Genomic DNA, 25,728 nt, shown 5'->3' with positions numbered 1-25,728 from the left:
GAGATCCTTTGGGGGCACATGGGAGGCTCAGCTGGTTAAGTGTCCATCTTGATTTCGGCTCAGGTCATGATTCTGGGGTTGTGAGATGGAGTCCTGCATCGGGCTCCTCGCTGAGCACAGAGCCTGCTTAAGATTCTCTCTCCCACTCCCTCTGCCCCTCCCCTCATTCATTCTCTCTTTCTCTCTCTCTCACTAAGAAAAATTAAGAACCTTTGTAGAATCCTGAGCAAAGTGGTAACATGATCTAACTTAATGGTTTATAATCGTCTCTCTAGATGTGTGTAGAGAGTCGATGGTGGCTGTGTTGTAAGTTGAATTGTGTCCCTCCCAGAAAAAGAAGCTCAAATTCTTACCCTTCAGTACCTGTGAATGTGCCCTTATTAGAACTAGGGTTTCTGTGGATTTAATGAAGTTAGGGTGAGGTCATATTGGATTAAAGTGGGCCCTAATTCAATAATGGATGTTCTTATTTTCTTTTAATTTCTTTTTTAAAAAAATATTTTGTTTGTTTGTTTGACGGAGATCACAAGTAAGCAGTGAGGCAGGCAAAGAGAGAGGGAAGCAGGCACCCTGCCGAGCAGAGAGTCTGATATGGGGGTCGATCCCAGGACCCTGGGATCATGACCTGAGCCAAAGGCAGAGACTTTAACCCACTGAGCCACCCAGGCACCCCCACGGATGTTGTTATAAGAGGAGGGGAATTTGGGCACACAGACACACAAAAAGAGAAGACAGTTATATGAAAACACACAGATACCCAGGGAGAACACCATGTGCAGACAGAGGCAGAGACTGGCGTGATGTGTCTACAAGCCAAAGAAGGCCACAGATGGGTAGCAACAGCTAGAAGTTAGGGGAGAGAGATTGTCTCCCAGAGTGTCCGGATGGTATCATCCCTGCACACACCTTGATTTCAGTCTTCAGCCTCCAGCACGGTGAGAGAACAGGTCTGCTGTTTTAAGCCATCTAGGTTGTGACACTTTGATGCAGGAGCCATAGGAGGCTAATACAGTCAACAAAGGTAGAAGCAGCTAGGAGGCTGCTGGAACAGTCTAGACAGGAGATGACAGGGTCCAGGATCAGGTGGTAATGGTGGAGATGGTGAGAAACCTCAGATTCTGGGTACATTATGAAGATAGAGCCAACAGAATCTGCCAATGTATAGGTCATGGGGTGTAAGCAATGTCGGCCAGTCTTCTCTGCCTGAATAATTTAAATACTTATCAACATACAATATACACCCATAAGTGTATATTTTTTCATTGCCTCAAATATCCCAGGTTTGAGGCTATTCAAACAAGGATCATTCATCAGGGAAGTGAAAAGAAGCTTATTTTGTTGCGTGATCAAAGGGTAAATCACATTATTTTTCTGGGTCTCAACATGCTACTTGGTAAAGCAAGAAAATTGAGCTCCATCCTATGACCGTATGATTCTATTATTACCAGACGCCTTGTTGCCTTGGTATTGATTAGTTTCCAGAGGATAGTAAACTGTTTTCTGACTTCCATATTTGAGAACCGATCTCCAAGTCTGCAGTAGCCTTGAGTACAGAACTCTCTGTCCTCTCTGTTGTTGATTTTCTGCCATTTGATACTTTGAGTACATAAAAAAAGTGACCCACCATATTTAAAAATAGAAATACAGCAAGACCAAAGTAACCCTTTGTGCATTTTTTCAGGGATATGAGAGTGGAGTGGGGTTGCCTAAGGGGATTCTGGGAGTCCATCTGAAATAACGATTTGGAATTTTGAGTCTTGAGATTTCAGAATCCCCTTCCTAGAGCACACTCTAAGCTAGCACCATCTGTGTGCTTATATTTATATTTTTAGGAGGGTAATAAATTTATAAAAGAGGATGACCAGTACTAAGCCTAATAGCAAACATTTATATAGGGGTTACTATGTGTCAGGCATCGCTCTAAAGGTTTTGAAAGTATGAATTCACTTAATCCTCACAACGCTCCTAGGAGCTAGGCACAATTATTATTCCCATTGTACAAACAAGGAAACTGAGGCACAGAGCTATTAAGATTCTTTTAGTGCATTAATAAGGGATCCTATGTCAAGCAAAAATAAATAGAACCCTTTTAAAATAATTAAAACAGAAATGATAAATGCAAGGCAATGTAGAGACTTAGTATGGAGAAAAGAGGTTTTGTCAGAATCCCACAAACTACTTCTTACACCCATGACATTAGGCCTCTTCCGGCCTCAAACCCTTGTTGACACTGGTTCTCTGAGGAGGAAAAAGGAGACTGAGAACTAGGCCTCAGGGCTTCTGAATACAACTTCACCAGCTCCCAAACACCTGTTAGATCCAGTTCTCAAGAATTTTTGAAGTTTCGAAATGTAGCCTGGCATTGTTTCTTTCTTTCTTTTATAAAGATTTTATTTATCCAACAGAGATAAACACAGGGAGAGAGGGAACACAAGCAGGGGGAGTGGGAGAGGGAGAAGCAGGCTTCCCACTGAGCAAGGAGCCCGATGTGGGGCTGGATTCCAGGACACTGGAATGGTGACCTGAGCTGAACGCAGCTGCCCTGCGGCTGAGCCACCCAGGCGCCCCCCGGCACAGTTTCTAAATCAGTCCGTTGCTGGGTCTGGAGAAATTTGACTGTCCCTTTTCCAACTGTGTTTAAACCTTTCACTTGAGATTTCAGAGCCAATGTTTCATTTCTAGAAAATAGGGAGGAGCCTTTCTAAAAGTCACAGGTTTTTTTTAAAATTATTTATTTATTTATTTATTTATTCATGAAGGACAGACAGAGAGAAGGCAGAAGGAGAAGCAACCTCCCCACAACGCAGGGAGCCCTACGTGGGGCTCGATCTGGGATCCCGACCTGAGCTGAAGGCAGACTCTTAACCGACTGAACCACCTCGGCGCCCCTAAAAATCACAGTTATCACGATCTTGAACCCCCCAGTCCCGCTCTGTCCCAGGTCCCACAGCCTTTGCGAGGTGGATCATTTGGTCAGGCCCAGCTGGGTCCACATGGGACCAGAGCCACAGGGTGTTATCAGTGTGTGTGACCAACTTAGTGATGGTAGAATCAGCAGCGGGCAACCGGGCTAATGCCAGTGTGAAAAGAACATTTGTTTATTCAACCAAATGCAGGGACTCGAGTCTCTAACATCATGAAGAACACAGGCTTGTTCCCCCCGCAGCCAAATGCCGGAAGTCGGGAGCAAACTTTGAAGCTAGAAGAGAGCAGTGGTGTAGGACTGAGGGCGCCCCAATAGATTTTCACGCTCAGATGGGTGAGCAGTGCTTTGGGGAAGTTCCTGAGCTACCAGAGAGACGCAAGCCCAGCCTCCCCCTTGGGGCACAACGGGGGACAATGCTCTCCCCCGACACGGGGCCTTAGAACCCTGGCCAGTGGCAGAAATTCCGGCCAGACCAAGGTGCAGAGGCGCAGGGGTGAGCGTGGGGGTGAGCGTGGGGGGTGGGCGGCAGGGTGCACTGCCACATTGTCAGGGACCCTGAAGCGCACCCAGGCCACTTTCCAGACCTAACCCTCTCCAAAGTCAGGCTGCGAAACGGCAGGCCTGGGGATGAGCCCCGCGCCACGCCCTCCTCCCCGCACAGTCGCCCTGTCCAGGTGGCTTTGTGAGTCACCCAGACCCTCCGTAATAAGCCCGCGGTGGGTGGGGCGGCCTCGCACTTTCTCGCCCCTTCCCAGCCGGACTCAGCCCTCGGCCGATTGAGCTCCCGTCGCCGGCGGGCCGCCGCCGCCCGCTGTGCCCGCCCCACCGGGCATGCTCAGAGCCCGGGCGGGCTCCGACTGGCGGCAGGCAGCGGCCGGCGCGCGGCGCGGGGCCCCGGCGCCCCGGTCCCTTTAAATCCGGCCGGCCGGTTGCTAGGCAACGGCGCGGCCCGCGCTGGCGCTGCACTGCAGAGGCTCTATCCCGCGCCGGCCGGGCCGGGTCGCGGTGGCCAGTGCCGAGCCCAGGGCTGCCGCCCGCCGGTGGTGGCTGGCTTCGGGGAAGAGGGGCCAGGGCCCGCCGGACCGCACCCACGTCTCCAGGTACGTCTGCGCGCGGGAGCGCCGGGGATCCCCCCGGGCTCCCCGCTGAGGGACCCCGGGCCGAGACACCCGGTCCCCGCCCCAACCTCGGAAACACCCCCCCCCCTCCGCGCCCGACTGCGGCTCTCTGCTCTCCTCTGAGCGCCTGGAAAGCCAGGGGAACAGGGTGTGGGAGTGGGGTGCGGAAGGAGTGGGGTCAGGCCTCGCCCGCTGTCCCTTCCACCTCGCCCAACTCCACCCGCCAGGGAGTAGGGACAGGGGAGGTGGGAGGGACCGCCCAGACCCGAGCCCCCTTCTCCCCACTGGAAGCAGCGATGGCAGGAGTTTGTTAACCATTTACGGAGAAAACCCCCAAACTATGCAGGCACAGATAGGGCTTTAGAGCAAGAATGTGACTTCCATACTAATAAAGTACTCAGCCTTTGGAATTAAGGTGACTCCGTATCTTTTCTGGTAGGAGGAATAGTTTCACACTAATAACAAAGAATTGGAGGGTCAAAACCGTTTCCAGGGCCCAGTTTTCAACGGTGAGTTGCTTCACTCTCAGTATCTGCCAAACAATAGGGGAGACAATCTGTCCCGTGAAGTTGAGCACTTGGCTCAAATGTTAGGACCCTAAGAGACTGAAGCAAAAAATCGAGATCACTTTCCTTTTTTACCGATTTCACAAATTAACTGGACTCTGGGGGAGGAAGGCAAGGCCTAGGCTCCAGCCTTCTGCTAACGTGGCTTTTGGCACACTCATTAATAACAAGCACGCTCCCTCGGCCACCAGCCGTGGCTCATTTGTTCAGTAGGTGCTAAAGGCTGGGAGGCTGGAAGACACCCTATGCAATACCTACCACCCTGATTCTTGTCCTGTTTGATATTTGCATTGCTTGGGGACGGAAGGCGTGGTGGCGTAACAGTTGGGCAAGTGGGTTGGCAAGTTAAAAAGAAAACTTGCTTCAAAGTGTCTGGCATCACATTTTAGATAGGCCACACGGCATTCTAAGTATATCACTTGTCATTTTAAGCTGCATCTCGGATATAAACACGGATTTGGGCATTCTGGTTAATTATATTTTCTAATTATGCTGTGGGGATTTTATTTTCAGTGCAAACTGGAGCAGGAGAACAGCGGCATCTGATAGAAGACCTTGGACGTTGGAGAGTGTAAGTACAGTTGTGCGGGCTGATAGCTTGTTACTGTTGGTGTTCAGAAGCCCAGAGCCTCACCCAACATCAAGTCTTCAGCCTCGTAACTAGATCGTTAATCTGCACTGTCGGTACACTCTCAAAAAATCCTCATGAAAATACAAAAGAGAAAGGGTCCTGGGGGCTTTAACTAAGCCAACAAACTTTGAGGGGAAAAAATAAAAGTCCTTTTTCTACCGTATCCCCCGTAATACTATTGCATACACCAGTGGAGAAGTTATAAGGCTGTACAAAAACTTGGTTAGAATCACAGCATTATAGAATTTTTAGAAAGAATATCAAGACTCATACATTCAAGAGATATTTGTTGGTGGCTACTGTGTATAGAGAAACAAAGATGAGTAAGATGCCAGGAGATCACAATGTATCGGTGAAGTAGAAGTATGATGAAATGCTGTGGGAGCAGCCTGGGGGAAAAAAAATCAAGAGTGCAGAGTCATCCTTGCTAATCTTCAAACTGGTACTCCCAACTGTGATATTTCTAAGGAGTTCTTGGCGGCTCTGAAAAACACTGGGACATTTGGAAAGTTCTGGGCAAAGCAACTGGAGATAAAATGCAAATATCTTCAGTTGTGGAAAAGACTACCTTAAAATCACTTTGGTTTCGGAAATGTGGGGGCATCTGCCACCTTCGGGATTTGGGGTGGACTTTCCCCAAATTAGTATAAGATTTGAGTTTAGGGTCCTCACTGCTTGTTTTAATAGCACCTACATCCCCCTCTCCCCAGCTGACTCTTTCTGGGGTGTGATAACTTCCCACTGGCAACTTTGGAGCACTTCTCTTTGGAGAAGTGTTGGGTTGTTTGACTGGCTGGTTTCTGTTCCAAGGGAGGGGAAGGAAAATCTAAAAAAGAACAAAACCTGTTGTTTACAAGGGACTTTACAGCTGCTTCCGGTTAGGGTTTTATTCGTTTCTCTTAACCACCTGTGAAATGGGTATACATTGTCCCTATTTTATACCTGGAGAAACTGAGGCTCACAAAAGGTCATTTTCTCATTGTCCTAAAGTGTGGGAGTCAAGATATCTGCCACCCCTCAAGATTCTTTCACTATCATCTTCACACTCTGTTCCTTTCACGAGAACTTCCTTTTCCTTCATCCCCACAATTCTGCATGCTAACAACATCTTCCCCCACCCTGACTTCGGGCACTTCATTTGGGTCCTCATTTTGGTATTTAACATTTTTCTGTGAGCCAGTGATTCTCAAGAGGGTGGACAAAGTAGAAGTTCCCCTAGAGGGGCCAGAATTTTCTCCAATAAGGAGAGACGGTAATGATGGTAGTGCTTTGTGCCTGGGAACAGTGAAGGCAGAAAAAAAAAGGCCGAGAACTACTGCTTTTAAGTGAGAACAGATCAGACAATTGAGCAAAGAAGCCAGACCAGTGACTTTCTTTGTAGCAGACTTTTTTTTCCCCCCCTTCTTCCTTATTTTGGCCAAGCAGTTTTTCTGAGGGTTGGAAGAACTGAAACCATCCAAGAATAATGGGGAAAAGTTCCCTGCACTAAGAAGGGCCCTTTGTCTTCCCCTTGCTGCCCCTGAGCTGTGACTATAAGCCACGCCTCTAGTCTAGGCTGGCTTGGGGGTGCTGAGGGCCCTGACAGCGGTTTGACCATCCCAGGTTGGAGAGGACCTTTTGCAACCGCCATTCTCAATTTATGAAGTTTGCGATGAAGCTCTCTGGTGGGGCGAGGGGGTGGGGGAAGCCTCTGGAGGTTTTCCAGAACTCTTTCCCAGTCCCTGCCTACCCCCGCCTGGAAGAATGATCGCATTTTGCAGACAGATGTAGATTTATGCAAAAGAGTTGGTCCTGAAAGTTTGAAATCAAATTCCAATGTAAATGAGATAAAGCAACGGAAAAAAAAAGTCTTTGATTTTTAGCTTAGCAAATTTCCCTAAAGCATGTGATTTTAAAAAAGGAATATTTTTGAAAACAAATAATTAGATTTCACATAGTTAACCACTTACCCACGTTAATACGAGTCTATTCCCCAGGGCCCCCTACCTTGAAAATGGAAATGAGATGGTTTTGTGGGTTTCTCCTTTCACAGCAAATAGCTGTGCATTATTTTCTGGAGCTATTTGAGGGTAGCTGTGTATTCGCCTGAGATTTTTGTGGAATGGTTTGTCTGAAGATCCATAATAAATGGTCATTCTTTGCTTAGCTCTCAACAATTCTTTTATGTGACATCACATTACATTATACATTTATTTGCAATTTCTTTTATCAGTGGTTCCCAAATTCTTAAATGAATATTTATAACCACTTCCTTGAGTCAGGCGATCCCTTACTCTCCACCCAAATGCCCTACTACTTTGCCACCAAAAAAGAAAGTCACCAGAGGATAAATGGTGATGTTTTCAGAGAGACACTAATTAGAACAATCAGGAGTCTATTATTAATTTATGTCAGGCACAAGGGAGTAGATGGAACCATATTACGGACACCCTTGTCTTAACAGTGCAGTCCCAAGGATTTCTGGGGGATTGCTGTCTTAGAGGACCATTAATGTTATTTTTTGCCATATGACTTCAGATTGTTTTCCTGTGTTCTGGCTTGTTTCTTGAAAGTTTTCATCTCTCTTGGATCTCCTTCCCTTACCCTTTAGTCCTTCAGTGGCCAGTATAGTGTTGGGTAGGTAGTTACAGTAATAAATGCTCACAACTGGTCCACTAAAAACACATGCTTATACTTTCAGTAATGGCTTCTGGTTGGATTTGCCCTGTGCTGCAACAAATTACCCAATCAAGTTTATTGAGAGCAAAATGGCTGCCCTGGCAGGGTAGAGGAGTGTCATTGTTTCAAAGCATATTCCTTGTCCTTGCCAGAGAATACTAATGTCATACTTGCTCTGCATAAAAAACAAACAGTGCAGTTTGGGAAGAGAAAATGAGACTGGCAGCTTTTACCCCCCAGTTTGGGCATTGCCATACTCTGTGACTAGATTTGGGAACAAGCCCTTGAAAAATAACTTGCCAATGAAAGAGGAAGAAGAGAAAGAGAGAAAGGAGGAAAGAGAAAGAAAGAAAGAAAGAAAGAAAGAAAGAAAGAAAGAAAGAAAGAAAGAAAAGAAAGGCAGCTCAGAGACCCCTTGACCCTGTCCTGTGTAAGCCATGAGAGGGAAATTCCAGAAGGCTTTTCAAACCTTTCTCTTTCTGCCCTTTGATATGTGACATGCAATTCTCCTTACCCTCCCCCCTTCATTTTTCCTCTCTCCTTTTGTGACCATTTAAAAAAAGTACCTAAGCTCTGAAAGTAGTGGGTTGTTTTCTTTCAGTTTGTGGAGTGAAACCAGCCAAAGAATAAAGAGAATTTTTAGAGCAAAACACTGACCTGGGAATCAGGGTCTCAGTTTTACCACTACAGGCTGTGTGGACTTGGTCAAGCCACCTGACTTCTCTAAGCCTCAGTTATAAAGTAAACGGACTCTCCCCAGTCCTTTGAAAAGCACTGACTGTATCAGGAAATGATACAGAGATTCAAGGAAGAAAGGTAGTGAAATTGAAGAGAAAAAAATACATACATGTTTTTGCCAGAGATTTATGTGGGAAGGTTGGAGATAGAAGTCACTTTCTCAAGGTGCAAAATTATTAATGAAAAAAGTTTTCTTCTGTTTTAACCTTTCTCTGTACCCAGGTCTCAATCTCAGATTTCTCGTTATCACTGTCTCCAGGGATACGGTGGCCTCCCCTTACTTGCCCCCTGCAGACCCCCCTTCCCGATAAATCTCACTAGTGCCTTTAATCCAGAGTCAAGTACGAGGAATAGTAATCTGTCTCCCATGGCTGCCTGATTAGAAGCATTTGTATCTTTCACAGAATTGTCTGGTCAAACAGCGTATGCTAAAAAAGATGACTGGCAATTAGTTTCACTGTCTTCTCTCTTTCCTCTGTTCCTTTCTCTTCCCACCACCATGATAACTCCCAACCATTTGCATTCATATTTCTAAGAGACTAGAGAAACCAGGATTAGGATGATCTTCCCCTTTAAGGAAAGATAGAGCGTAGATGCTTCTGCGTGGTAATTTAGTAGAATAGTAAAAGGCAGGACTATTTCAAGAGAAAGGAGATGATGCTTCAATGGCAAACATAATACCATGAATTTAAAATCTCTGTTTATGAATGTGGTCTGGTTACCTAAACTTAAAGCTTGGTTTATGGCTTTTGAACCAATCATTCTAACACCTTCACTGGATACCTGTGTCTTTCCCTTTCCCCAGAACCAAGTAGTTGCCAGTGGGGAATGTACCCTTGGGGATAACGAGGACCTTCCCTCTTTCTTGGGTGGGGTTAGGCATGTTCAGGACACACAGATAAGAAGTTTACTCTCTCACCATAGCAAGGGAAATCTAACGTCTAAACTACTTATTGTTGAAAAACATCCTGGAGGGATAATATGCCAAAAAGTGGTTATCTCAGAGCCCTAGAATTATGAGGGTGATTCCTTTTGTTTTTTTGTGTGTGTGTTTTTCCCTATTTTCCCAAATTCTAAAAAGAGCGTCCGCTACTACTAGAATCTTTATATGATATGAAATGTTATATAAATATGTGCTATACACTAAATGATATTATAACATTATAATCTTTAATAGTAGTAAAGAAAATATTACTTTAAAAAAGAAACACAGCAATTGCCATTCTCTGTTGCCCAGATAAAATCGTATTTATGTGCATGGGAAAAATAGATGCAGGCCTACTTTGATTTTTCTCAGCGGCGATGCTACAAATACATTGCAGCAAATGAATGTATAAGCTGAATAAAGCAACCCCCTCCTTTTTCTCCCCCTTTGGCAAGCGCTGCAGTTGCTAGTTTGGTGGTTTCAAGTGTCAGCGGCCTTTCAGTGTGTGCTTGGGTCCTCCTTTCTCCCTGCTCCAGGGAGTAGTTATACTCAATCAGATATTTCCGTATGCTAGGAAAGCCGGGTGTCATGGATTCTCTTTGAATAGGGAAGATTCCTTTTGGAACAAATAAATATCCTCTAATTTTTAGAAACTTGGAAAGTTGGTTGTGATTTGCTATGGTATGTTTCCACCTGAAAACTACGCTTGGAGTCAGTATTTCAAGAAGAACACATTCGACGGCATTAATATTTTCATTCATTGGCATTCGGCTCTCATCACGAAATTGCTGTCAAAATGGATAGAATTCTGTACACTTGGCAGTCTTGTCTAAAAGCAAAGCCTAAGACTGGAATAGCAGGAATTTGCAGGTCAAGACAGAAGGGCATTTGGCAGAGTTACTCAGAAGGAAGTCTGCATGGTATACTTTACCAAAAGCAGCTCACATTGCATTAAGCCCTGATGTTTTAGTCACTTTAAAGAATGACTAAATAGTCCAATGCGAAAGAACTAGAAAAAAAAAATCAAGTGCCTTGGAAGCACAGGTATTCGCCTACTATTAATATGATGAAGCTGTTAATTCACAATCACTTTGATTCTGGAGAAGCAGTTCATTTTTGTGTGTACGGTTGCTTTCCCATACAAATACCTTCTCTACAGTAAATAGCCCCAAGTGTCCACTGATTGGTTACACCGCGTAGCAATGGAGAATCTGAGCGCCGGAAGTGTCCGTGAAACTTCACTGGTGTTCGTTTCGTAAAAGAGGGACCAGAAGCTCTCTCTGTGAGTTAGAGGGCGACCTACCTCAGCTGCAGGTTCTTTCACCCGTGAACCACCCCAAGTAGCTCTCCCCATGACACCAGCCGCCAGTGTAAAGAGTGTGCCTTGATTTTAAATTTTGTCTTTCAGGAATTGGACGACGTACCTGGAGAAATGGACGCTAGAAGAAAACACTGGAAGGAGAATATGTTTGCTCCTTTTTTTAGTGCACAGGATATTCTAGATGAGGCTTCTCAGCCTGAATCATCTTCTGAACAAATGACTTTAGATAAGGCCAATAGAATAGAAGGAATTTTTAATTTGTCTAGTAGAAAGTTTCAAGAAGAAAATAAATTTAAGAGGAAAGAATGTATTTCTCAACTAAACGAAAAAGAACAAGAACCAAATTTGAGAGAAAGAAAGATAAACCTTTCAAAGAATGAAGCAGACACCAATTCTGTCTCCTGTGACTCATCTAATTTGGATGTGGTCACCGAAGAAAGCTTTAATAGCACAGAAGACCGTTCTACCTGGAGTACAAAGGAATTACCAATCCTACCACGACCAGACATAAAGAAGAAATTTACCGAAGGCATGTCTCCCAAACTTCGCCTGAATCTTTTGAATGAAGAACTGGAAGAACTTAACATGAAATGCAGGAAAATAGAAGAGGAATTTGAAAATGCCGAAAAAGAACTTTTGAACTCCAAGAAAGAAGTCCCCGCAAAACCCCTCAAGTTCCAGGAAACAGGGGGAGAAACTTCAAAGAAAGACTGGGAGCTTCAAGCTTTAAGAAATGACCTCTCCGAAAAAGCGACAAACGTCCAGAACCTAACCGAAGAGCTCCAGCAAGCCAAAGAACTCATCCACAGGCTGAGCCTAGAGAACCGAGATTTGAAAGAGGCCGTTAGGAAACTCAAGCGACAGACTGAGATCGGAAACGCACTCCTGAAGGAAGAGATGAAGCTGTACTATGAGCTAGAGATGGAAAAGATCCGCGGGGAGCTGGACGCCATCAAGAATGAGCTGAGAGCTGAGAAGACCCTGCAGGCCAGAAACAACAGGGCCCTAGAGTTGCTTAGGAAACACTTCGCTTCTGTGACATCAAGTACCCTGGACAGCTTGACGGAGGATTTTTTTTAAAACTCAAAAAAATAAAAAAAAAAAAAGCCTTTCATGAGGCAAATCATGGATCCAAATCAGTGTTTCTTGTGCTTTCTTTGTGTGCTACTTAAAATGTGGGCGGTGGGAGGTAGTTGTTCATTTGGGCGGAATCGGGCTATCCGTGAACGTGCGTAAGCCTTACTTTCATAGCTTCTGTTTTTCTCTTTCTCATGACGGTATTACGAGAGTCCAAATGGAAATGAAGCTTCAGAAATCTCTTTTTTATATATATCTACTTCACTCAAAGACATGTAGTGACTCACCAAATCATTTACGAATACAAATCAACAGCCATTTTGTGATCTTGTGAGCAATATGTCCTTGGCACGTGAATATTCCTCCATCTGTGTTGGTTGATGTTAACAATAAAAATCTTGTTTGTGTGTATAAGCATAGTATGCGTCTCTGGGTCTTATAGCTGCCTGTTCAGACTCAATGGGACCCTAAAAATGTATCTGCTTTCTTTGAGATTCAACCTTAATTAGCCACATATAAACATCTCCGGAAAAAATGCAGCTTCCCCGCCCCCTGCTGTTTTCCCCATGCTTTCTCCCTTGGCCACGGTTCCCATAGACTGCAAGACGACTTAAGGGACACTTAAGGGACACGGCTGTGACCTTTGCCAGAGCCCTGATTTTGTCCGCAATAGCGTCTGCATTTTCTCATGTTGGCCAGCAAGGGGCGTTGTTGACACAGTTCTTCCCAAATTCCACCAGGGAAAACACCTTCCTGCCTGGTTTATGTCACCAGCTGGCCCCGACTGGCGTGAAAGGTATAAGATGTCACCTAGGTAAGCCGTTGGCCAGCTGGCTTGGCTTGTCTGGGAATCCGGTCCTGTCAGGGGCCCGGGCAATGACAATTTTGTACTTGCAGAGAATACAAATGTCCTGCTTCGGTCCTTTGGTGGAGATGTTTGGCCCATTGAGTCTGTGCATTTGTCTGTCTCAACCATCAAGACCTCTCGTAATAGTTCTGTTTGCATGGTATTTTTAAGTCCAATGAGTCAAATGTCCTAAAGCTACAATTGTAAGGCCTTAGGTGTCTTTCCTAATGGGAAATCCCAAACCGGGAGTCCAGACACTTGAGTTCTAGGACCTGTTTTGCCATTAACTAGCTAATTAACCTTCCAGGCCTAAAATTCCTCATCTGTAAAACGAGGGAGTGCATCTATCACCCAAATTCTGTTCCATTCTGATGTTCTCAGTGGTTTGATTTGCTGGTCTAACTGTACCTGTGAAGTAGAATTCCTATGGTATTGGATGCATTTGGTTCCAATACTTGGGGGAACTTCTTTGCAGACTCCTCCCCCTTCAAAGGAAATATACCCAGGCTCTTTTTTTTTTTTTTTTTTGTAGTTTGAACACCCCCAAATACCATGTCAATAATAAATCAGGAGAGGAAACAAATGAGGTCATTTGTTCTCCTTTCTCTTATTTCCTTTATTCCCTAAGGTCAGGGAAGGCATTGAAGGGAGGCCGATTATGCTGACATACAGGCTGAGCAGGGTGTTTCTGGCCTGGGGAGATCAGACTAAATTGGAAGATAGTAATCCTTGGTGCCTTCTGGCTGGGCCCTGATAGCCTAACCTGGGTGCTGGCAGCCTGCGGAAAAGGGAAGATGGCCTTCAGGTTTCTGGTGGTCCCTGGCTTCTCACCAAGCGTCTAGGCACAAAAGCAAACTAGGAACAATGTGCCTGTTTGGCTCTCTTCCTCATCGTCCCCTTCAAAGTTAGCCCTTTGTCCTTGCCCCAAAAAGACTCTCCATCCCTGACTGCTAGTGTACAGAGCCGCTTACATGTTTAAAATATTGCACAAATTGTGTTAAGCCACTAGGCTCAATTTTCTGAGTAGACGACAATTTTTAAAAAGGAGTCTTTGCTCCAGGAGAATTTCCATCAACCAACTACACATCTAAAGTCTTCAGTGACAAGCTGGTTTATATTGCATGAGTGTGTATGTGTGTTATGTGTGCTTAGGGGGCAGGGAAGGAGTGTGTCTAGAAAAGGTAAGTGCATGGCTTAGCCCATCTCTGAGAGGGGATGTGTTTTTTGGATGGAGCTAGAACACAGATTCTTTTTTCTTCAAAGATTTATTTATTTTAGAGGCAGGGAGGGGCAGAGGGAGAGGGAGAGAAACTTAAGCAGATTCTGTGCTAAGTTAGGGCCCCACACGGGCCTCAATCTCATGACCCTGAGATCACAGCCTGAACCGACACCAAGGGTGGGGTGCCTAACCACCTTTGCAACCCGGGCACTGCTAGAACACAGATTCTTGGTGAGACAGCCTGGGCTGCTGAGCCCCAGTAAGGCCTGCCCTACAGAAAAACCCTATGAAAATCATAGGTCCAGATACTGACCAGGGAGAGATATACAATCACCAGGTCCAGAGGGCCAAGGAGAAATGGAAGCAACATTCACAGAACCAACAGTTTGGAGCTGGGAAGAGGTCACATCTTTTGATGCTTTTTATTTTTTAGTTTTTATTTTTTAAAAGGATTTTAAGTCATCTCTACACACAACATGGGTCTCAAACTTACAACCCTGAGACCAAGAGTCACATGCTGTACTGACTGAGCCAGCCAGGCACCCCTACCCCCCATTGCTTTTATTTTTTAAAGCAGGGCTATGACAAGCTGGGAGAAAACTGGGCAGTTACTGTTCTTCATGGGCAGATGTGAACAGCACTGGGTTGACATGGCCTAAAAAGGCAGACTCAAGGCAGACACAAATACTCTGTCCTATCGTTGCCATAATCACATTTGTTATATTAGGTGGCCCCCAACTCTGATTAGAATATATTGTCACTGATGCCTGGGTGTCACAGTCAGTTAAGTGTCTGACTCTTGGTTTTGGCTCAGATTGTGATCCTCAGGGGCATGGGATCGAGCCCTGCATGGGGCTCTGCACTTGGCACGAAATCTGCTTGGGATCCTTCTCTCTCTGTCTCCCTCTGTCATTCTCTCTCAAATAAATAAATATTTTCTTTTTTTTTTTAAAGAATATATTGTCACTGAACCTTCTAATATATCAAATGGGAACTGTGGAAGTGGTTTTTTTGTTTGTTTGGTTTTTTTTTTTTTTTGTGGGACTAGCAATCAGGCCACTCATCCCTTTAATCTGTTGGATTAAATATTTGAAATCAGCAATGCAGTTGCAAACCATTCCCTACCAACTCCCAATTCCTTCCTTACTAAGAAGCATGGGCTGTCACAGGGCCCTAGGATTATCTGTTCCACCTTGGGTTCACAGTCCAGTTCTAGAAACATTTGCTAAGCACTTACTACCATCATTCATCACTTCTGAAACCTACTCCCCCCCCCCCTTTTTCAACATTTTGACATCCCTGAATTTGGGACATGTCTTCAAATCAATGGCATATTGTAATATAATTGTCAGTTTTTAAGAATCTTTCTTAGTGGTTCATAAAATGATGGTGTATCTTACAATCAGTAAGGTTTTAGGATTGATGAAATATGGCATGTGCTAGGCTGGGGAGAGCAGGATAAAAGGATTTATGACTAAGACAGGTCTCTGACCTCAAGGACCTTACTGATGCAACTAAGTAAAACAGTGTGGTAAGCCCTATCCTAGCGGTGCTGGCAGAAAGTTCCATTGGGAGCACAGAGGAGGATCAACGAATTCTGCCTGTGGGGCCGGGAAGGACTTCATAAAGGAGGTGACATTTGAGCTGGGCCTTGAAGGATAAGAAGGATTTTTTCAGGCAAAGCATAGGGGCTGGAGCCGGGGCACTTCTGAAATGTGTATGTGGAAGATCTATTTGGCGCCCAAGAGGACTCCTATCAGTGATGAACAAGAACACAGGGACGAAGCATGTTGAGTGTTTAAGTCCCTTCCGAGGTTCTACTCCGGAGACTGTGATTCCACCTGTTTTGTTCATTTGCAGATAGACTGGAGAGCACAGGTCTCATGATAGAAAGGCCAGGTTCCAGATTAACAAACAGCAGGAAAAAATTTTGCTGGTGCCACTGTCCCTTGGCCGCCATCATTTTTGTTTTGGAAACAAAAGACCTAAGAGGCTTTGGTCATGACACCCAGCTAAGTGCACCATGAGTGGTCAGGTTTCAGAGATGCGTGAAAGAGAAACCCCACACTGCTCCTTTCTCCGAGGACCCAGTAGGGCGCAGAGGTTAAGTGCACAGACTTTGCTCATCCGCTTACTAGCCATGTGACCTTGGGCAAGTTGCATATTCCCTTGTAACTCAGTTTCCTCATTTTGTAGGATAGGGTTTATAAATAGTATTGTTGAGAGGATAACTGGAGATCACATACAGTGAGTGGGCATCACCCTTGTTGGTATCATCTTTGCCATTGTGTAAGTGACAAGGGGAAATTGACCAGGTCTATGTGTCTCCTCCTAGCTATTACTCTAGCCAAACTTTTCACACTTATTGTCCTTCCAGTTGTGTTCTCTGGAGAGAATATGGTAAACTCGCCACCGTACGTGCATCGATGATGTGTGATGTGTCTGAGAAGGTGTGATAAGTTGCAGAGATGCTATTTCTATTTTATTTGTATATGAAGTCTTAAAGCCAAAGTGTTGAATCTGTCGTGATGGACTTTCTGGCCTCAGGACAGACCCTGTAAAGGGAATTTTCTTGGGTCAGAGCCTACCCAATCCCCCCTTCAATCAGGCTGCTGTAAGAATACCAGAAGGGGGGAGAAAACCCTGCTCTAGTGCTCCAGTGGGAAAAAGCTCATCTAGGAAAAGGGAATGAAGACAAGAGAGCCTATTATAGTATTTTCCATTTCCCGTTGGCACAGGGAGCCACGCAGCTGGGGCCCCACTACAACAGCTGCTCAGATAAGAATAAGTCATTGTCTTCCTCTTTGTACCCATAAGACACTGACGCTGCAGTCCCCCTTGTATTGTAGGTGCACCCTCCTTTCCATACGGAGCATTGAGGTGGCGTCTCCGTGGTGTGGTGGCCAGAGCAGTGTCCGGCTCTGTCTCTTCTCCTCTCACCATTAATCCCACCCTGTCTTCTGATGATTGTTACATTTCAGTGGGCTCAGATTGACATTCTCCCAGGAGAACAGGTTTATACCTGGGTCTCTGAGGTATCCTTGAAGCATCTTTTTTTTTTTTTTTCCTTTCAGCCCATTCCTACTGACTCCACAACAGTTGTTGCCGTGTATATTCTCAGACCACAGTGAGAGACACACCTGAGAGATTCACTAGTACCCTAGGCTGCAGCGGGGCTGTGGGTTAAAGCCGAGCTACAAAACTCTGTTACGTGTCATATACTTCCACGTGTGTCTTATGCGATCTGCTCAATCCTTGATCATCAGATGAGGAAACCGAGGCTCAGAGATATTAAATGATCTATTCAATATCACTGACAGTAAGTAGTAGGTCCAGAATCCAAGCCCAGACTGTCCAACTTTTACATAATCTCTATCCCCCATGTGGAGCTCAAACCCATGACCCTGAGATCAGGAGTTCATGTTCCACTGGCTGAGCCAGCCGGGTGCCCCTTTAAAGATTTTATTTTGGGAGCACCTGGGTGTCTCAGTCAGTTAAGTAGCCACCTTTTGGTTTTGGCTCAGGTCATGATGTTAGGGTCCTGGAATGGAGCCCCACATCAGGCTCTGTGCTCAGCAGGGAGTCTGCTTCAGGATTCTCTCTCTCTGTCCCTCCCCCACCACTCACCCTCTAAAATAAATAAATATTTAAAATTTTTTTATTTTTAAGTAATCTCTACACCCAACGTGGGGCTCAAACTCACACCCCCAAGGTCAAGAGTCACATGTTCCACTGACTGAGTCAGCCAGAAGCCCTAGCATCCTCTTCTTGTAGCGATGAAATTAACTGTGATAGTAATGTAAATAAAAACAATTGAAATGTGAAGACCAATTGATAGCTTTCTAAAGCAAGCTCCAGCACCAATGGAACCAAATTAATAAACGAGCAGGACTCCTTGGTCAATATTCACTGTCACTTTGGGGTCAGATATTTTTTCTTTTTTCTTTTTTTTATTTTTTTAAAGATTTTATTTATTTATTTGACAGAGAGAGATCACAAGCAGGCAGAGAGAGAGGAGGAAGCAGGCTCCCCGCTGAGCAGAGAGCCCGATGCGGGGCTCGATCCCAGGACCCTGGGACCATGACCTGAGCCGAAGGCAGAGGCTTTAACCCACTGAGCCACCCAGGCGCCCCCAGATTTTTTTTTCTTATAATTCAAAATTATTCATTGTTTTTCAGTCAATACTTCTTTTCCCCTTGGAATCTTTGGCCCCTAAAGTTTTCACTGAAAGTTGACTCTTTTTTTTTTCTTTTTTTTAGAGAGAAATTGTGGAAGCAAGCTGGGGGGCAGAGGGAGAGGGAAAAAGAGAATCTTGGGCTCGATCTCATGCCCTTGAGATCAAGACAGGAGCCAAAATCTGGAGTTGGATGCTTAATTGACCGAGCCACCCAGGAGCCCTGAAATCTGACTACTTTTTAAGAAAAAAAAAAAAAAAAAGTGCTGCGGGCCCCCTTGCTTGTTAAATATGTTTGATGATTTATATGTTTATTTCCTTGATGCCCTGGAAAGTTTCTCAAAGTTACCATAAATAAATCATATTCTGTTCACTCATAACTGAAACAATAGTTGAAAAAACAAGTTCAGGATCTCTTTAGTAAAATATCTTCAATAACAAGATAAAACATTTTCTTTAGATTTAAAATTTACTCAAGATCTTACAAAAGAGTATCTCCCCTTCATATCACGGAGTAGGAGAAGATCTGGAGAGCTGCTTCTGGCGTTCATAAATGTGGGTTATGTTAGCCAAGAGCCTGGAGGCCGTTTCTGGTTTTGAGGTAATCAACCTTTTAAAATGCATAATATACTTTTATGTGGTTTTAATGAGTACAAAAAATATATTTGCATGTAGTATAAGGACTTTGCCCCCATAAAACATGATTTATCTGAAATCTTTTCCTTTGGGTATATATTAGGGCAGCTTAAAAAGAAAGTACTGAGAGCAAAGTTCCTCTGCATGGACTAGGGGAGAGCGGCGTCCTACAAACAACAGAAAATGTGGAGTTTGCCTGGTTGGGTTCACTGGTAGATGTCAGTGAGATGGAGTCTGGGGTGCTGGAAGGTTATCAGGGGTCAACACCTGTGAAGGAAAAGGAGCAGAAGCAGGGTTGAGCAGAGGGAGAAGTCCGGTCGCCACACCAATCTGACCAAGCCTTGACAACCCCAGGCGGGGAGCTCTGGAGTCTTGTTCATCAGTGACCTGTGTAGGGCGGACATGGCTGGGCCTTCATAGCCCATCCTCGCTCGGTCACCAGAAGGGAGCCACGTCCGGAAGGGTGTAACTTGGGACAGAGGGACTCTCTGCATATATGGCAGACCCTGAAGGAACCCTCAGCTGGAGACTGTCCACAGACCTCGCTCCTCTCTGTTGGGCCGCAAGGCCCTCCTTGAGGGAGACCTGGGTGGTGCATTTTGTGGCCCGCCACAGTCGTTCCCTTGCACCTGTCCTCCTGGGTTCCTATGGGCCTCTCTTCCCGAGGAACACAACTCACAACTCCCTCCTCAGCAGCTGGTCTTGGGCTGCTGTGGGAACACCACACCTCCTGCCTTCACCATGCATCCCAGCCAGCTCTCACCCCTAGCTACCGCCCTCCGCTGGCCTCAGCAGACACCGCCCCCCCCCCGCCCCGGGGAGACAGAACCCTTGGTCATTAACGCCCTTCTCAGCCTGGCGCTGCTGTGCCTGCCCACCTCCGGTCACCATTGGCAAGGGAATATTGATAGGCCCAAGAGGCAACATGTTTCCACACGCATTTCTCCAGATCTCCGTGGTAAAACCACAGCCCTACCTCCTCCTGATAATCATCAATTACCCCTGCCCAATCAGGGAGCTCTCATCTGGCCGGCTGGTCCCTGGACACAAGGAGCCCAAAGTGCCCCCGAGTAACCGCTGAAGCTTATAGTTCAGTGGGATTCTCGCTGTGCCCCTAGAGAAGGTGTGCCCCCTTTGGAGACCAGATCGTGTAGTCCTCTGGAGGTACAAGATGGTCAGCACAAAGTCCCTGCGTTAGTCAGGATTCACCCAGAGAAGAACCATTAAGAGATTATATTTTTAGGGGCACCCGGGTGCCTCAGTCAGTTAAGTGTCTTACTCTTGGTTTCAGCTCAGATGGTGACCTCAGGGTCATGAGATCAAGCCCCACGTCAGGCTCCACACTCTGTACGGGGTCTGATAGGGATCCTCTCTCCCTCTCTCTGCCCTTCCCCTTTGTGCTGTCTTTCTCCCTCTAAAACAAACAAATAAATCTTTAAAAGAAGAGAGAGCAGCACACCTGGGTGGCTCAGTGGGTTAAGCCTCTGCCTTTGGCTCAGGTCATGATCCCAGGGTCCTGGGATCGAGCCCCACATCGGGCTCTCTGCTCAGCAGGGAGCCTGCTTCCCCTACCTCTCTGCCTGCCTCTCTGTCTACTTGTGATCTCTCTCTGTGTGTCAAATAAAATCTTTAAAAAAGAGAGATTTTAGCTCTCATCTATATGATATACATCTATCTCTTATCTGTCCATCTAGCTATGTATCTCCATATCAATAGACATCTAGAGATTTCACTTTACTCACTTGTGGGAGCCAGGTAAACAGCCTCTAAAGCCCTCCCATTTAATGCTGGTGCTTGAAGTCTGCAGTGCAGTCAGGAGGGGATGGTGTCACGTGGCAAAGAACAAGGACAAACTAGAACCCGGAAGCATGAACCAGAAGCCAGCAAGAGTTTGAAGTCGAGTCTGTTATCAGTCCCTCATTGTCTCCAGCTTCCATACCATGGCTATCCTGCGGGAGAAGCTGGTGCAATTTGTTCATCATGGCACACACGTGTGCGCATGCATGTGCACACACACACACACACACACACACACCCCCAAGGGGCCCTGGTCCAGAAGTCTTAGAACGGGTGTAGCAGCAGCTGCAGCCTGGCTGTTGCCACTCTCCAGGGAGATGGGCTGGTGGGTAAGTGACACTGGAGGTGGGCCACCACTCCTCCTGGTGCCCCTGCACTCACAACTGCCGACACAGGAATGAGATGGTAGGCACCTGCTTTAGCGTGGCCCACCAAACCCACCACCCATCTCACAGGCAAAGGGATGGGGGAAATGCCTTTCAGTCTTGGCAAGTTGTCACATGACACACACACACCCCAAACCCTCCTCCCTCTCCACCCCCCGTCCCTTGCAGGGTTATGGAACCATGCAGTAATTGGAACCACTCCTGTTTCCCAACATTGATTCCCAGACTCCCCAGTCTTGTCATTGAGAACTCGGTGCTGTACTCAGTTCTTTGATTTGCTGTGTGTACCATGTCCTGGCCAATGGTGCCCTGTTCTCACCAAGGATGGCTTCCCTCAGCTGGCTATCTCACCGCTTTATCAGACAAGGGGCTTCTGAAGAGTGTGGTATGCAGTACAGCAATGGGTCCCATGGTCTGGGGCCCACTCTGGTACCCCCTTACTGGAAAGCTGGTCATTTGGGCCTGACACAGTGTTATAGGGGACCCCACGCGAGGGGATTGAATATTCCCTAATTCCTAAGTGCTGGTTGGGGCCTGGCAAGCTGGAAAGCTAACCCCATCCTGGAAATCTGTATCTATTCCTGTGAGATGGATAGAAGGGGCATGGCATCCTGGATAGAAGGGGCATGAAGAAGTCGTGGCCAGTAGGTTTCCTCCAGGAATGGTGCCAGGTCAGGGGCCCCATGATGGGCCCTGCATTTGGCAGGTTGAACGTTCTGCAGAGGCAAGAGCTAGATTGGCCTTGGTAACTGTCAGTCCATGCTTCTGGGCCGTGGGTAGCCTCCATCTCTGCCACTGTGTGCACTCTGTCCATGTGCCCTTCACGCCATCACTGGGGTAGCCAGTAACAAAGACTGATGTCAACTGCCCAAGTCGTTTTTCCTACTTGGCTGTCCAGGGTCTTCTCTGAGCTACATGCCCCGTGGTGGGTGTTAACATGTGATTCCAAATCATCACGCTTGGCGCCCACTCTCACCGGTCCACACACCGGCCTCTGCCTCAGCAATCCTTGTTCCCACTCTTTCAGTCCTTTTTCCTTTTTTTTTTTTTAAGATTTTATTTATTTATTTGACAGAGAGAGATTACAAGTAGGCAGAGAGACAGGCAGAGAGAGAGGAGGAAGCAGGCTCCCCACCGAGCAGAGATCCCGATGCGGGGCTCAATCCCAGGACCCCAGGATCATGACCCGAGCCGAAGGCACCATCGTTCATGTCCCCCACTCTCCAAAGGAGGTTAAATTCAGCCGCTGTCTGCTCTTGACTTACCCTGACCCAACTCAGCCATAAACCAAGCTTTTTGCTCCCCATTCAGTTGATCTGATGGGGTCCACAGGGCTGGAGGCATGAGTTGAAGGACGTGCACAGTCCAACAGAGGGGCGTGCCATGGCCACCCGAGCTACCTGACCTTGCAGTCTCCCTGTGCCTTTAGGATCGCTTCCCTTTCACCCCTCAATGGTTTGTTGCCAGGCCCACCGGACCTTATGACAGTTACTTGGTGTCCCATGGTCCGGTGTTTCCTCTTTCTCAGGGCCCAACAGCATATCGGAAGTTGTTTATTTTTTTTCTGTGGAGAGGAGGGGCAGAGGCAAAGGGAGAGAGAGAATCTCCAGCAGGTTCCATGGGTCTCGATCTCACAACCCTGAGATCATGGCCTGAGCCTGAGTCCGGCACTTCCCCAACTGAGCCACCGGGGCTCAGAAGCTGTTCTTTTTTTTTTTTTTTTTTTTTTTAAGGCATGTGATTCCCTTCTGCAGAAGATAAGGTCCTGTTCCAGAACCCCAAGGGCCTGCATCTTTCCCCGCCACTAATACCTACCTACAATACCATAGACGTGCGAGATTGTACGGTCCCAGAGGCAGGACAGCTTGCAGAGCCCTTTACTGCTCTGGGCCCCTGTTACAGCTGGGAGCCTTCCTTGTCACCTGGTATAAGGGACAAAGTAGACTTCTCAGGTGTGGGACACACTGTGTCTAGAACCCAGAGAGGCCCACTGGGTGTCTCGATTCACTGTCCATGGCAAGAGTTGCAAGGCTCAAGCTGTCTTGAGGGCTTGTGGAGGGAATGCCCTAGCAGAGCCACGACCGCCGGACCTCTAAAGATTGTATCGATTTGATAAACCTCTGAACCTCTGGGGACTTCATCTCCCATCCTCAGGAGTGCATGTGTCTTACCGGGAGGGGACACATGAGCCACCTCTCGCTCTTCCGGTCTGATCAACAAAATGCTGTCAATGTAATAGGCTAATAGGATGTTCTCCTGGATGTCCAGAGGATTCTAATCTCTTCAGACTAAATTATGACAGAGGGCAGGAGAGCTAACATGGCCCTGGGATAAAACTGGGAAGGTATAGTATTTGCTCTCCCCTTTAAATGCCAACTCTTTCTGGTTCTCTTTTCTGATTGGGACAGAAAATAAAATATTTGGTAGGGGGTAGAGGGCACCTGGGGGGCTCGATCAGGGGTGTATCCGGCTTGATCTCAGGGTTGTGAGTTGGAGCCCTGCGTTGGGCTCTGTGGTGGGCATGGAGACTGCTTAAAAAGGGGGGGGGCTCAGTGGCTCAGTTGTTAAGCATCATGATCCTGGGGTCCTGGGATTGAACCCCTGGTTGGGCCCCCTGCTCAGCAGGAGAGTCTCTTTCTCCCTCTTCCCCCTCCCCCTGCTTGTGCTCCCACTCTCGCTGTCTCTCTCTCTCTCTCTCTCTCTGCCAAATAAATAAATAAACTCTTTAAAAAACGAGAGAGAGAGAGAGAGAGAGAGAACAAGATATATGCCAACTCAGTGGCCATAACCATGTATTGGGGGTTATGTGACTCTCTCCCACAAAGACAGCATATCGAGCACAGCGGCGGTGATCGGAGCTACTATTCCGCTGAGTTTGCGGTAGATCTATAGCCCCCTCCCATCTGGTTTCCGCACTAACGTTGATCTGGTGAGAATCACCACCCTGTGTCCTTTAGATCCTTAAGGGCGGTACCAATCCTGCTGCCCCCACGTGATGACTTGCTCTCTTGGCCCAGGGGATGGCGCTAGGGGTGGGTGGTTTCCTATAGGGGACTTCGGCTCGGCCTTCCCTGCTGTTGACTGCTCTTATCTCACTGGCCAAAGATGCAAAGTGGTGGCAGTGTCAACAACCCAGTTACGCACACGAAGTCTCCATTTATTACCTGGTCCTCGTGTGTTCCCACTCTCACACGGGGTCATGAAGATGCTTTGGGTCTCCAGGAATCTATGTCAGCTCGGACTCCTTTATGACCCAGAGTTCTCACGATGTCTGCCGAGACCCTTTCTCTAGGGCTTAGTTACCCAAATAACTGGCCGCCGGTTGCCCCCACGGTGTGTGCTTGCTGTGGTATTGCTGGGTCCTTTCTCCTAGGGACCCAGCTACCTATTCTGTTAGTGAGTTCTGGGTTGGAAAGCTGGCTCGGTCTGGAAACTGGACAGAGGATCATGAACATTTGTTAAAATGACTGTCCTCAGCCTTCCAGACTTTTTCTGCTCTTACAAGTTGAGTAGTCGTACCCCTTTCAGGTGATGATAAATTCTGCCCCTGGGGATGCTGCGTTCTCTTAACCACCAGGAAATCTCAGGCGGGCCCCTGGCTGCCACGTGGACCTTATTTTATTACAATTGCAACCTCCAGGCTTCTGTAGAAGCAGCCCCACCACCTGGGCTCTGTGGGTTTGGGTCTTAATCAGATACGATGTATCAGTGGGCTAAGTTTGTAACAGTGTTTTCTACTCAGTCCTGGATGGCAGAGGGGGCCAACACTGAACTTGGCAGTGAAACTGACAGCTCTCTTACCAGTGCATTCCAGATGTCAAAATCTTGGTAAGTACTCAGAGGACCCCATCCATACATGGGTATGTCAGATTTCTGCCGCTAAGGGGCTAGTCTTGGTTGGCTGTTTTATCTTAGCTGAGGTTCAGCCACTCTAACCATGAAGACCTGGATTTGGGTCTCTGCCCTCGCCATGCAGGAGATGAGAGCTCTTCAGTGTGTAACCAAAGAGGACTTCTTGGGTTTCCTTCCTGGCTTTCAATTACCTGTTACCTTCAGCAGTTCATTAAATCTGTGGTTATCTGATCTTGTTAGCCATGCAGTTAATATTACACACACAGGATTATAATTATTATTCTATTTGAATAACGTAGAGGCATTATTTTGTTTTTTAGTTTTCATTTTGTAGGATATATGACAGGATGGTTTAATGTATGTACACATTGTGAAATAATTACCACAATTAAGTTAATTAACACATCCATCACCATACACAGTTATCTTCTGTGTCTGTGGTGAGAACAATTAAGATCTACACTATTCGCACATTTCAAGTATACAAAACATTATATTAACTATTGTCATCACCGTGCTGTAAAATACATCCCCAGAACTTCATCTTTTAACTGAAAGTTTGTACACTTTGGCCAACATCTCCCCATTTCCCCCACCTCTCCTGGCCCCTGGTAACCATGATTCTACTCCCTGTTTCTATGAGTTTGACTTTTTATATTTCATGTATAAACCAGACCATACAGTATTTGTCTTTCTGTGCCTGGCCTATTTCACACAGCATAATGTCCTCTGGGTTCATCCATGTTGTTACAAATGACAGAATTTCCTTCCTTTTTATAGCTAAATGGCATCATATATATATATATATATATATATATATATATATATACACACACACACACACACACACACACATA

The 25,728-nt window shown here is 46.4% G+C and overlaps 1 protein-coding gene across 1 annotated transcript; it reads left to right on the top strand.

The window, feature by feature from the left end:
• The first annotated feature begins 3,853 nt into the window (after window positions 1–3,853).
• On the top strand, window positions 3,854–12,379 carry CCDC160 (coiled-coil domain containing 160). Its single transcript, XM_082716440.1, has 3 exons — window positions 3,854–4,026; window positions 5,124–5,181; window positions 10,971–12,379. Exon 3 carries the CDS (start codon window positions 10,995–10,997, stop codon window positions 11,961–11,963), a length of 969 nt encoding a protein of 322 aa, XP_082572566.1. The 5' UTR covers window positions 3,854–4,026; window positions 5,124–5,181; window positions 10,971–10,994; the 3' UTR covers window positions 11,964–12,379.
• The last annotated feature ends 13,349 nt before the right edge of the window (window positions 12,380–25,728 follow it).

This window comes from Mustela nivalis (genome assembly GCF_964662115.1).
Source record: "Mustela nivalis genome assembly, chromosome: X".
NCBI classification, from domain to species: Eukaryota; Metazoa; Chordata; class Mammalia; order Carnivora; family Mustelidae; genus Mustela; species Mustela nivalis.
The sequence above is the reverse complement of the archived record's forward strand: the minus strand, read 5'-3'. Positions and strand labels throughout refer to the sequence as shown.